The sequence below is a fragment of the Pteropus alecto genome, unplaced genomic scaffold (genome assembly GCF_000325575.1).
Source record: "Pteropus alecto unplaced genomic scaffold, ASM32557v1 scaffold20, whole genome shotgun sequence".
Lineage (NCBI taxonomy): Eukaryota > Metazoa > Chordata > Mammalia > Chiroptera > Pteropodidae > Pteropus > Pteropus alecto.
In genome coordinates this window covers 11032556-11045781 of record NW_006436298.1, presented here as the reverse complement: position 1 = coordinate 11045781, position 13226 = coordinate 11032556, and the positions used below count along the sequence as shown (strand labels likewise).

The window sequence follows — 13226 nt, the reverse complement described above, 5'->3', positions numbered from 1 at the left end:
AATGGTTAAATTATAATTATCCATACACGGAATACTATCTGGTCATTAAAAATCATGAGTAAGATATATATGAACTGACTTAGAAGTTGACATATATATGCACATATATGTATTTACATATACATACATATTCATTCTTATTTGAAGAGTGTTTATATATGTATAATATATAAATTATAAAAATTAGCCTTCTGGGAGATATGAATAGGCATGAGATAAAATTTTTTATTTACATATTTTGTCCAGTTTGAGTTTTAAACCATCAGCATGTATTATAAAAATGACTAATAAAGAAATGGCAAACACCACCCCTCGAAAAAAAATTTCCACTGCACAGCCCTTAGGCCCCCTGCAGGGCCTGTGAGCCACTTGTTTTTGCTCCTTTTTATCCTGTATCCACCATCTTTTGCTTCCTTACCTGTAATATGGGAACAACCCCCACAAGCCTGCTAAAAGGCTCAATGCAGAAAAACGAAGGCAGGCAGGATACAACCGGCACTGAGGTGAAAAGGGGGCAAATCAGAAATGAGATCTCATGAGCAGAGGAAAAACAGTCATAATCTACGTAATATTTATGAGCGCATAAACATTAATCTAATATGGCTATGAAGAAGATATTATTATCTTCTTCATAGCCTTATTTTACAAATGAGAGACTAGGTGCAAATACGTATCTTCCTTAAGGTAACAAAATAAAGAAATGACGGAGTCAGAATCCAGCCCTGCCTGGCAGCTCAGCACCTGCTCCTAGCCTGTGTTGCTTCAATACAAATTAAAAGAATGAGATTTTTTTTCCCAATCAGATCGGTAAAATTTTAAAAGATTGATAGCTCAAGTGTGGACGAGCATTTCAGAAAACAGGTACAAATGTACTTTTTGGTAGTAGTATAAATTACTGAAGGCCATCTGGCAAGAGATAACAAAATTTGAAACAGATATCTAACATTTGACCTGGCCATTTCACTTCTAGGAACTCATCCTGCAGAAATACTCACAAAGATGTCTGCACACAGATGTTCAATGGAGCACTTTTTTAATGGGGGCAGGGGAGATGACTTTGGGAACCATAGGTAGGAAAATGACTACATCACAATGTATTCAAAATATTAAATATTCTGTATCCTTTAAAAGTGAAGGTCAGTCCATAAATGCAGACATAGAAAGAATCCTAAAATATGGGTAAATGAAAAACAATTATCACAGAGCAATATGTACAGAAGGCCCTATTTATATAAAAATGTATATCACATCGTTTCTTCTCAGAAGAGTGATGGTGTCGTTTCCCTTATTTTCCTTCCCTCAAACACACACCACATACACAAACGATTCAGAAATAAGTTGTAAAAAACAAGTCATGTGTTATTTACAAATCATATGATAAAATAATTATTTCAAAAAGTCACAAATACAAGAGTTGTACAAAGTCAGTTTGGAGTCAAGTACCTCTTAAATATATTGCAAATCATATCTATTCCAGAGTTCTTTTCCAAAGAGATGTGGTTTAAAACCAGTGACAACTTTAGAATTTCATTATTTGATAACAAGAGGATAAAACTGGCAATAAATAGTCTAACAATTTCTTAAAATACTAAGTGGTAAATCCTATTCAAAATTCAAGACTATCCGAAGATTTTGCTTAAGTCAGTAAAAAGTTACACAAAATTTGTATTTCCGTGTTTAAAATCCTCATCGTATTTTCCTCAAAGTGACAATGATACATATAAAAGCTCAAAGAATTAATAAAGAAATTGAAATACCCAAGAAGTCAACAAACAGATTTCATTATAAGCTCAACATAAAAGAGCAACAAAGCATTCTGTCTGCTTCCCTTTTCAAAAACTACCATGGCACCTTGTCAAGTGGAAGCAGCACCTAGACACGTGGTTCACAAACCTTGGTAAGTGTGAGCATCACACAGAGGCTTTTGAGAATGCAGGTTCCTGGGCCCTGTTCCCAGACTCTGAACTCATTCCTGAGTCTGATGAACCTGCATTTTAAAACAAGATCCTCAGTGATTTCGATGAGATGGTATAAGAACTCCACTAACAATTCAAATTCTGCTGCCCAATCCTAACTTGCTGCCATTAGTTGGAAACTTGACTCTGGGTAGCTCTCCTTTAACTCTTTAGTTTTCTTATCTGTCAACTCAGTCAATTGGACTGATCATCTCTGAGGGCCCTTAAGTCCTAACAAGTCTGTGATTGAACCAAGATGTACAAGAAATGTAGTTTGAGCTAAAAACTTAAGTCTTCATGCCAAGACTAGTTTTTGCAACTCACTGGGTTTCTGTTTCTTTTCCACTTTTTAAAAAGTCTGCTTCTGTAAGTTCTGGGAGCATCTGAGTAGAGGCATTCTGAAAATGGTATCTGTGTTAATTTTGGAGGATATGTCATGCAAACAGGAAACTTCCAGCAATCCTGAGAGGTGCTGCATATACATGGTATGTAATGAGACCTGCTTGGTTAGAAAACAACAGAAACATTCCCATAACATTAAGCAGGCCCAAAATTCTCCTGTAAAACTTCCATTGGAAGAGCTGGAAAACTCAATAAGAGGTTTTAACGGAAAACCCAATAAGAGGTTTTAATAGAAAACTCAATAAGAGGTTTTAACGGTGGTTGAACTTAAAGAGTAAGAGCTGGATTTCCTGGAGGATTTCTTTGATATGAGGGATATTTGCATTCGCTTTACCTTACGGACACTTCGACAAAGGAGAGCATTCTTTGCGTGATCCCTAAAGTCTTGTGAAACAAAGTAATAAACAAAGGGGTCGATGCAGCTATTGAGGGTGGAGAGGCAAAGGGCTCCGATATACAGGCTGTAGACGTGGCTCTGGCCCCAGTGTTTAATCAGGAAATAATGCACCACGAGCAGAAGGTTACTAGGAGTGAAGCAGATCAGGTACATGGCCAGGACAGTGACAATAAGTTTGATGGCTCTCTTCCTCTTCTTTTCTGAATTTTCATCTATGGCAGAAGATTGAAGTATTCTGATCATCAGCACGTAGGCAGAAGCTGTGAGGAAGGCTGGGAAGAGAAAGACTCCAATGGCCAGAGAGAGGAAATAATTGAACATGTCCCCCACTAACACCTCCTTAGGCAAAACATCATGACAGGTCGTGATGTTAAGGGATGAAATGTATGTGGTCTGCTTCACGACATACAAGGGGATGGTAACCAGCAGAATCAGCAGCCATATTCCCAGGGAGACACCGATGGCAATGTTTGCCTTCTTCCTGGCATGCACCATGGGATTCACGATAACCCAATACCTCTGCACACTGAGGCAGGTCATGAAGAGAATGGAACAGTACATGTTGCCATAGAAAAAGCCGATGAGAACCTTGCAAAGAGATTCTCCGTAAATCCAGTTGTTGCCACGTATATGATAGGCAATCTTAAGCGGGAACCAGATGATAGAGAGGAGGTCTGCCAGGGCCAGATTGGCCATGTAAATCACGGCGGGGTGCTTCTTCTTTGTTCGGAAAAGAAAGACCCACAGGGCCATACCATTACTTGGCAAACCAATCATAAATACAATTGTGTAGACAATTGGAAGGAAGACAGAAGTCAGTTTTCCAGTGAGGATGGAGGCAGAAAACTCATCCACGGAAAAGCTTGGTTCCACTGTAACTCCTTTCCCAGAGATCTGAGATGAGTCATCAATCTTACCAATGAGACTTCTTCCTTTAGAGGTTCTATTGACTCCTGCACAAGAAAGGCAAGGCAGACAAGGGTCATTACCAAAATCAATTTTCAGCAGTAAGGCTGGTAAGTTCAAGTAAAAGCACTTTAGATAAAGACTGAAGGACTACACTAAATGCTTACAGGGGCTTTCTTTGAGTGATGGGATTATTGGGATTTACATTGTCTGCTTTTGTTTGTTTCCTTGTTTTGTTTTACAATTAGTATTTTTTTTATCGGAGGGTTGTAGAGTATGTGTGGAATATAACGTCCATATCTACAAATCTCAAACAAAACTGACAGTACTTCAATGTATTTTTACAAACTGTCCACACCCCTTAGCTCCTGCCCTTTATAATGGCCATCTCACTTGGCAGAGACAGGATCCAGTCTGGCCTATCAGTCATTCCTTATCCCAAAGCACACACAGGGAGATTCCTAGAAGCATAAAGGACATTCCCTCTCCACCCACAAGGACAGCCTCAGCCATGGCAGGGATTCCCCAGCTTCTGTGTGGGCCTCCTGGAGACCTTCCTGTGGAGGCCAGCTAGCAGGCACACTTTCTGGCTTCATGGTCACGGGACAGGTGGGTCCACCAAAGGCAAATCTGTGTTCTGACTTTTAAGCAAGTAACATGGCAAGCTGTAACAACTTACGCTCTCATCCCCATATTATGAATTAAAACTTTAGAAACCACAAACAAATAAATGACACATTCAGCCTACAACCTGTCCCAACCAAGTGATCACGGACCTGCAGAAGAAAGTGAGGGACAATTTGAGAGCACTGAAGAATTTTACTTTAGTTCTGGGGAACAACAGGCCTTAACTATACAGAGAAACAGAGCAAAGTGTACTACAGTATGCCAGAGAGGATGTTAAATGTACTCATGAGCTTATCTGATAATTTTTATGCCTAGTCATCACTTTTTCCTCTTCTAGCTCTGCATCCATGTTCAGAGGATGATTCACTTCCCTTAAGGCTTTGCTGTTAAGGACTAACAGTGGTCAGCCTGGTTGGGGGCTTAGAGAGTACGGAGATCAACAGTTCACTTTTCATTTGGTGCAGCAGGTTGAAAGTTGGCCCCCCAAAAGAGATGTCCATGTCCTAGTCTCTGTGATCATTATCTTATTTAGAAAAAAGGTCTTTGTTAACAAAGGATCCCGAGATGAGAAGATCATCCTGGATTACACAGGTGAGCCCTAAATCCAATGGCAAATGTCTTTATAAGAGAAAGGCAGAGGGAGATTTGCAGAGAGACAGAGAGAGGAGAAAGGGTTTGAAAAGAGAGGCAGAGACTGGGTAGAAAAGCCACTGGGCCACCAGCCTCTGGATACAAAAAAGGAATTCTCCCCCTCCAACCTTCAGATGCCAAGACACCTTGATTTTGGACTTCTGGCCTCCACAACTGTGAAAGCATAAATTTCTGTTGTTTGAGCCACCAGATCGTTGCAATTTGTTATGGCACAGGAAACTAATAGTACACTTAAGATAGAATCTATCTCTTGTTCCAATTTCTTTTTATAATTTTTTAAAAAGAACAAGAATTATTTTTAAATAAAAATAATAATCCTCTCCCACTGGCTGCTCTGGAAAAGCCATCTTTGCATCGTTCACATGCCTGGCTCCCTGCAGCCACCTTCGCGATGCACCTCCTTGGTCACCACAGACTCTGGCAGCTTTTTGCCAGAGTCCTCGAATTCGTGCTTTCTTTTCAATCCGCTGCATCAGATCCCGGGCCTGCCCCATGACATCAGACGCAGAGGTGGACACCAGCTCCGACATCACCACCAAGGACTTAGAGGAGAAGGAAGTTGTGGAGGAGGCAGAGAAGGAAGACACACACCTGCTAATGGGAACGCTGATGAGGGAAATGGGGAGCAGGAGGCTGATAACAAGGTAGATAAGGAGGAGGAAAAAGGAGGAGGAAGGTGACAGTGAGGAAGAGGATGGAGATGAAGATCAGGAGGCTGAGGCAGCTACAAACAGGCAGCTAGAGACGATGAGGGTAATGATGTTGACACCAAGAAGCAGAAGACCAATAAGGATTGACTACTAAGACCAATAAAGGAAAAGTTAAACTTAAAACAAAAAAGGCCCCCATGACCTAGTCACCCTCCAGTGCCCATCACAGAATCTAAACGTGGTGACCTTCAAGCAGAGTCCCGCCCACCCATCAAGGTTAGCCTCGCCCCCCCAGATGACAAACGTTCTCCACCATCCAACCAAAACCACAATGTGAATTTGCAACAGGGGAAGAAAAAAGAACCTAATCTTCCAAGGCCCTGCTTGTTTTCTTAAAAGTACTTTAAAAAGGAAAAGTTTGTATTTTTCATTTACATTTTATATTTTTATATGTATTGTTAGGGGTCAGCCATTTTTAATGATCTCAGGATGACCAAACCAGCTTGGGAGGACTGTCCGTTCTCTGTCCTACTACTGACTTTACTTGTGGTGTGGCCATGTTCATTATAATCTCAGAGGAAAAAAAACCTTGTAAAAAAAAAAAAAAAAGCAAAAATAGCAGCAAAGAAACAATCTTATTACCAGCATTCCAGTAACTCTTTTTGTGTATGTACTTAGCTGAACTGTAAGTAGTTGGTTTGTATGAGATGGTTTAAAAGGCCAGAGATAAAAGGTTTCTTTTTCTCCCCTTTTTTGTCTATGAAGTTGCTTTTTATTATTTATTTACTTACTTATTTGTTGGCCTGTTTGATGTATGTATGAAACAATGTTGTACAACAATAAATCGGAATTTTATTTTGCTGAGTTGTTCTTAAAAAAATAGTAATAATAATAATCTTATATATCACAGTATTCTTCATATACTTGACTATAACCCATAATAAGAAACATATTCTGTATGGTAACCTAGTTCTAATACAAGTATCCAAAATGAAAAGTTTCACAAAATAATAGTGACCCTTATTACTCAGGGTACACTGACAGTTTCTATTGTGTTCTAATCCATTCTTATACAAAGCCAGTCACCATCCTCTACATTGATTTTATAAACCACTTCTGTTTTCCAAAACCAGTTAGCAGAATGACCAGTTTTGAAGCACCCCAAGAGAATAGCACCAATGCATTAACAAAGGGGTGAGGTGTCTATGGAACTCATCCCAAAATGTTCAGTGTCCCTGTGTAATTTTTTTATGGTCCCTACAGCCCCTGGCATAGCCCTGGACATACAGCAGGTGCTCCACACACCTGCAATGGATAGAAAAGCTTAGCTAGCCACACCAGTGAAGGCCGTGAGGGAGAATCAAGAGGCACGGCCATTCCGCCCATTTCTTTAGGGCTCTGGCTTGGCCCAAGGTAGTACTGAAACCACATACAGACACCAGCAGCGGGTTATAGGAGTATAGCTCTAAAAAATAAAACTACCTTAATACCGGTCAGCGCTAACTCTTAATAAAGGCTAATATTATGTGTCTGGCATTGCTTTCAACACTTTACATGTATTAACTTATTTCACTTTCATAACAACCTCATGAGGTAGGGAATCTTATTAGATCCTCATTTGACAGATGCAGAAGCTGAAGCACAAAGAAATTGAGTTAACTTCCCCAAAGTTAAACCGTCGTTAGGTAGGAGAGTCAGGATTCAATCCCAGGTTGTCCATTTCTAGAATTCATGGTTCTAACCACTAAATCACACTGGACCTTACATCTTGACCTGAGGTTACATGCTGGACTCCATGGAGACCAACGTAACCTGTACTGATGTCACACAACACGTTTTCTCAAAACAGAAAATTTTAAATGTAAACGTTACCATTTAAAAAACTACACTCTTTAAGTTAGCCCCTCCTCCAATTTATATATTTATTTGTATTAATATCAACATATTTTAGAAGGCCTTCAGAGGTATAAGAGACTCCTATAAATTTTCCATCCGTCTGAAAAACTACCAGCTCTCAAAAGAGGGGTGTGACGAAGCTGGTAACTGTGAATAGTGGACCAGTGTTCTAAGAAACTTCCATTCAAAGAGCTAGGGCATTCGCCCCAGAAATAGCCCACCAGAGACCAATGCAACGAGTTAGCCTGCATTTCTGCAGGACATAGAGCCACCAAGATTTTTTAATAACCACAAGGAAAACCCAATTTTTCTTCCACTATTAAAAGTTATATAGCTTGCTTTATAAAAGGAAGAAAAATCTAAGCATTGATTGTCTATAGCTACTAACACCACAAAAAAAACTGATAATCAGACATGATGTGCCTCCTAAGGGAAGAAGCACCTGGGAAGGAATCTTGCAAAAACCCCCAAAAAACAAAACCTGAATCTGATCAAGCGACTGGATCCAACCGCCATTTTAATGGAAATAAAAGGGACAATGGGATGTGTTAAAAAACATCACGAGAACACAGTCAACAAAATCCCGACTGTGGAACTGCTACAGGATAAAGTACCTAATTTATTCAAAGTATAAATTACAAAGTAAAAATAAGAGAAAGAGGTGTGGAGGAAAGACTTATAGATTAAAAGATTGAAAAGACGTATCAACCTTATGTAATCTATGGACCTTATTTGGATCCTGATTCAAACTACTAAAATAGTGTTTATGACATTTATGAGAAAACTAGAAACTTAAATACTGACTGAATATTTGATAATATTAAGAAATTATTGTTAGTGGTTATATTGGGACAAGAAATACTCATCTTTTCTGAATACATACTGAATATTTTAAGATAAAGTTACACCTGGATTTATTTAAAAATAACACAAGGATTGGAACCTTGAGACATCCCTACTGTTGGGAATGTAAAATGGTGCACCTGCTGTGGAAAACAATGTGGGAGTTCCTCAAACTGTTAGAGTTGCCACGTAACCCAACAATTCCTACTCCTAGTACATACCCGAAACAAATGAAAACACGTGTCCACACAAAAGCTTATGTGAATGTTCACAGCAGCACTATTCATAAGAGCCAAAAAGTAGAAATAACCCAAAGTCCAACAGCAGATAAATGGATAAACAAAATGTGGCATCTACATACAATGGAATATTATTTGGCAATAAAAGGAAATGAAGTATTGATACATGCTGCCACATGGGGGAACCTTGAAAAAGATTATGCAAAGTGAAAAAAGCCAGTTACAAAGAACATGTATTGTATGATTCAGTTTACATCAAATGTCCTGAATAGGCCAATCTATAGACAAAAAGTAGATTAACAGTTGCCAGGGGTGGGGCATGCAGAGATTGAGAGTGACCTCTGAGGATGGTGTGGGGTGTTCTTTTGTGGTAATAAAAATGTCCTATAAAGTTTTAGTAATAAATACACAACTCTATTCTAAAGCTATTGAATCGTAGACTTTAAATAGGTGGAATGCATGATATACAAGTTATCTTAATAAAATATTAAAAAATAACATGGGATGAGGGCAGGAAGTAGGCTGGGGTATAATTATCAAAATCAAGTGAAGGGTATATGGTATTCACTAAAATAATCTACTTTCATGTTTGAAATTTTTCATAAAAATGAGCACATACCAGATCAGGAAGGTTCATGGAAAGAGATCAAAATCTGTTTTAAATGAGAATATTAAAATAAAGAGGTGAAAAAAGAGCAAGAAATACTAAGAAAAGGATGGTGACAGAAAGAAATCTAACTATGGGAGGTGAACACACAGTGTAAATATATATATGCCTTATTGTTAAAGTGTACAGCTGAAACTTACTGGATTTCATTAACCAATGTCACCATAAAAATGAAAGGAGGGGAGGGGAGGGCAGGGGAGGGCAGGGGAGGGGAGAGGAGAGGGAGGGAAGCATAGAGATAGAGAGATAGAGATGGAGATGGAAGGGAGGGATGAAAGGGAGAGAGAGAAGGAGGAAGGGAGGGATGGAAGGGAGGGAGGGAGAGGGGGAGGGAGGAAGGAATTCTGAGAATATTCCAACATGCAACCATGATGAATCATCTCAATCAAAAATACTGTCATGGTAACTGTGTTCATTGTACCAGTCAGCATGCAAGCAGCACGCTGCCTAAGTTATAACACTGTTAAATGTCGAGATGCTGCTCAGTGGTCTCTGAAGCCCCTTCAGCATAGTACATAGACTTTTACCCTGTCCAGGGTCCTAAACCATTCACCAAACTCTTGTCTAGAAATGAGGCAATCTCAGGTCCCAACGGTATAACCTATCTGTAAACCAGGTAAAAACACTTTGAGAGTGGAGAAGAAATTAAATACACATGTGAAGTTTAAACACACATAAAGAACTTGGCTACAAAAGCATCCTCATTTGGGGACTGTAATCAACAATACTTGCCCAAATATGCAAGAATAAATACCCATAGATGCTCAAGGCAGCACCCCTACCCCAATTACAAACGAGAAACAAGCAATGTTCATCGGCCCTCCATTCTTAACTTACCATATCCACAGCACAGTCCCTAGCATTAATAGTAGACACTATACCATTCAATAAGTATTTAAATGGAAAGACAGCCACAATATTCTGTCAGTTAAAAAAAGCACTGGCAAAACAACATGCTTCCATCTGTATAACAAACTATAATTTATTTGCAAAATCTAAAGTCTAGAAGGACACCCAAATTATAAATTGACCATCTCTGTGGAGTAAATGGCTGGGGGAGAGAGAAATGTTTTCTTGACTTCATACCTCTCCATATTGGTCCCTCCCTCCCCAAAGGAGTATAAACTGGTACAATCTTTTTTGGAGGGTGATTTGGCAAAACATGTCAAAATTTAAATGTGCTTGCCTATGACCTATCAATTTATTTCTAGGATTTGTCCTGCACAAACACTAGCTAAAGTGCACAAAAATATTGTATGTACAAGAATATTTACTGAAATAGTTTTGTTGGAAAAACAAAAATGTAAGTCTCAACATTTAACAAAAAAGGGGACAACAGTCATGCATTATATAATAACAGTTTAGTCAAAGACCACATCAAAACAGTGGTCCCACGAGATTATAGTAGAGCTGAAAAATTCCTATCGTCTAATGACATCCTAGTGCAACACGTTACACGGTTATGGTGATGCTGGTGTAAACAAACCTACTACATTGCCAATTGTATAAAAAAATAGCATATACAATTATGTACAGTACACACTTCTTGATGATAATAACTGACTTACAGGTTTATGTATTTACTATACCTTTCATCGTTATTTTAGAGTGTACTCTACTTACATAAAAAAGTTTGCTGTAAAACAGTATACTGTGGGGGGTGGCTCCATAATGTAATGGTTAGCATGCCTGCTGTACACACAGAAGGTCCTGGGTTCACACCCCAGGTGGAGCCACATACCATACCCCAGGTGCGCCAGGCCCTGGAGGGCACTGTACCCCAGGTCCAAGGTGCACACCGCGAGCGAGTGAGAGGAGACACCCTGCCTTCAGAGATCCAGTTCTTAACGGGAAAAGGCAACGTCCATAGGTCAGGGGTGGAAGTGGGGCGGGGAGGGGATTAAAAGGAGGAGGGAGAACGGTATGCTGTGTTACACCGGTGGCAGCCTCATACATTTTGTGCTTACTGTGTCTCTTTAGTGCATCATTTTCTCTCGTGCTTGATTTAATCTTGTGTTGTTTTGTACAGTAAAACATTGTATAGACTTATAGACTAAGAGTGATAGACTATACCATTTAACCTAGGTGTACCATTTAGGTTTGTGTAAGAGCCCTCTTTGACATTCAAACAACAATGTAATCACTTGACGACATACTTCTCAGAAAGTATCCCCATCATTAAGTGATGCATGACTGTAGTTCAATAACTTATGATGTTTATACAATGAATAATATTCTCCCTATAAAAGTATAGACATATTTCTACACTGACCATGAATAGTGAATAGATTTACTAGGTTAAATTATAGGACAGCATGTATAGTTTGATCCTCCTATTGTTACAAAATACATATTTGTGCATAGAGAAGTCTGTTGAGAGTGGAGAGGGGAGAGAATGAAGGATTTTCACTTTTTTTAAACCCTTATGATTTGTACAATTTAAAAAAAAAATGCATATAAAACTTTAAACTTTCAAAGAACTTGTTCTTTGCTATTTTAAGCATCCTCCTACATGCAGCCTATACTCCACACAAACCAATTACAGAGCAAGTACTTATTTGTATTTTCCTCTTGTATCCTTTTGCCTACTATATCCTCACCCCAAATCTTTCATTCCCAACCTTTGGGAGCAAAGAGTGAAAATAAAAAGCTTTGGTTGCCGGGTACCCATCACTGGGTATGCTTTAGTAAAGTCTCTTGTTCTTTCAGGATAAACTGTTTTCCTCAACACTTGCCTAGCTAATAAAAGCATAAGTCAAACACAGACTGCACTAAAACATCACCTATCAAGGTTAATTAGTAACTACAAGGCAAGCGAGAGAACTAAACATGAATTTAAAATTCCATCTTTACGTTCATTATAGTGTTCTCTCTTATTACAAAACACAGGAAATATCTCATGTTGTCTCTCAACAGAGAACCAATTAAAAAGTTATGATACATTCTCCTATAACATATTTGAGTCATTAAAAATGTTTTATAGCTACTGACATACTACTTATGCTTATATAATCCCATACTTGTGCAAAAAGATTTTCTATATTTGTGAATACGTATTTTCTGCATAGATGCATGAAAGCATGGGAAAGGATATAAATCCAAATGTGAGCAGTGATTACTTGGGTACTGAGGGTAACTTAATTAAACATTTTTTTTTTCTCATTTTTCCTCTATAGTGATCATATATTGCTTGTATCATTAAAAAACAATTACAAAGAGAACAGAAGTTTCAGTCTTCAAAAGAAAAATGAAACAATTGGAAAGACCTCCCCAGCTTTTGATATGATAGAAAGCAATAAGTGCCTGAAAGAAGCCAAGTTAAATGCTCAACTGCCATCAACCTGCCAGGTCTCTGTGGGCAAGTCCTCCCCTCACTTCACTCTTCATTTGCTATTTACCGAGGCCCTTTAAGTAGAGACTGTGCAGGACCATGGCAATGGAGATGACCGAGGGTGCCTTGGCCTCCAAGAGTTGAAGATTCAGTGGGGAGACAGGTTAAACATATTTATGCAAATGATTATCAATTAATGTTGTGATAAGAAAGAAAGCAGAGCCTGATGGGAGTGTTTTTCTAAACCAATTCATTGGGTCACAACTGTAAAATGAGAAGTTTGTACTCTAGGCTGAGTTCCCTCCCATGAGGCAGTTTTTGGGGAAAGGCTTTTGGGAAGAAAATAAAAGCTGTTTGTTACCTGTCCTGTAACAAACTGAGGAGATGCATAGGGATCATCTCAAGCTAAAAGGGGATAAGCAAAGGCATGGGCTGAAGGGCAGAAAATCTTTGGTGATGTTATATTTCTTACTAAAAATCAATTTAGATTCAAAGTGGGGGGAAAGCTCCATCTACCTGTTTCTTAACTAACCCTTTAGAAAAGTTACGCTACAAAGGAATAAAAGTGTGCGGAGGAAAGAAAAATACCCAAAGTGCAATATTAAATAGTTCTGGTTAACAAGTAACTTAACTTTTTTGTTGTTGTTAAATTAGGTTCACTT

The 13226-nt window shown here is 38.8% G+C and overlaps 1 protein-coding gene and 1 pseudogene across 2 annotated transcripts in view; one reads left to right on the top strand and one right to left on the bottom strand.

Annotated features, from left to right (window-relative positions):
• Positions 1-1016: 1016 nt before the first annotated feature.
• Positions 1017-13226, bottom strand: part of F2RL1 (F2R like trypsin receptor 1) — a 13915-nt gene continuing 1705 nt past the window's right edge. For both annotated transcript variants that reach the window (XM_006913157.3, XM_025047847.1), the window contains exon 2: positions 1017-3707. In XM_006913157.3, coding sequence (XP_006913219.1) covers positions 2596-3707 — 1112 coding nt within the window. In that variant the 3' untranslated portion in view covers positions 1017-2595. The remainder of the gene's footprint in view (positions 3708-13226) is intronic.
• LOC102880421 lies at positions 5431-5824 on the top strand (annotated as a pseudogene).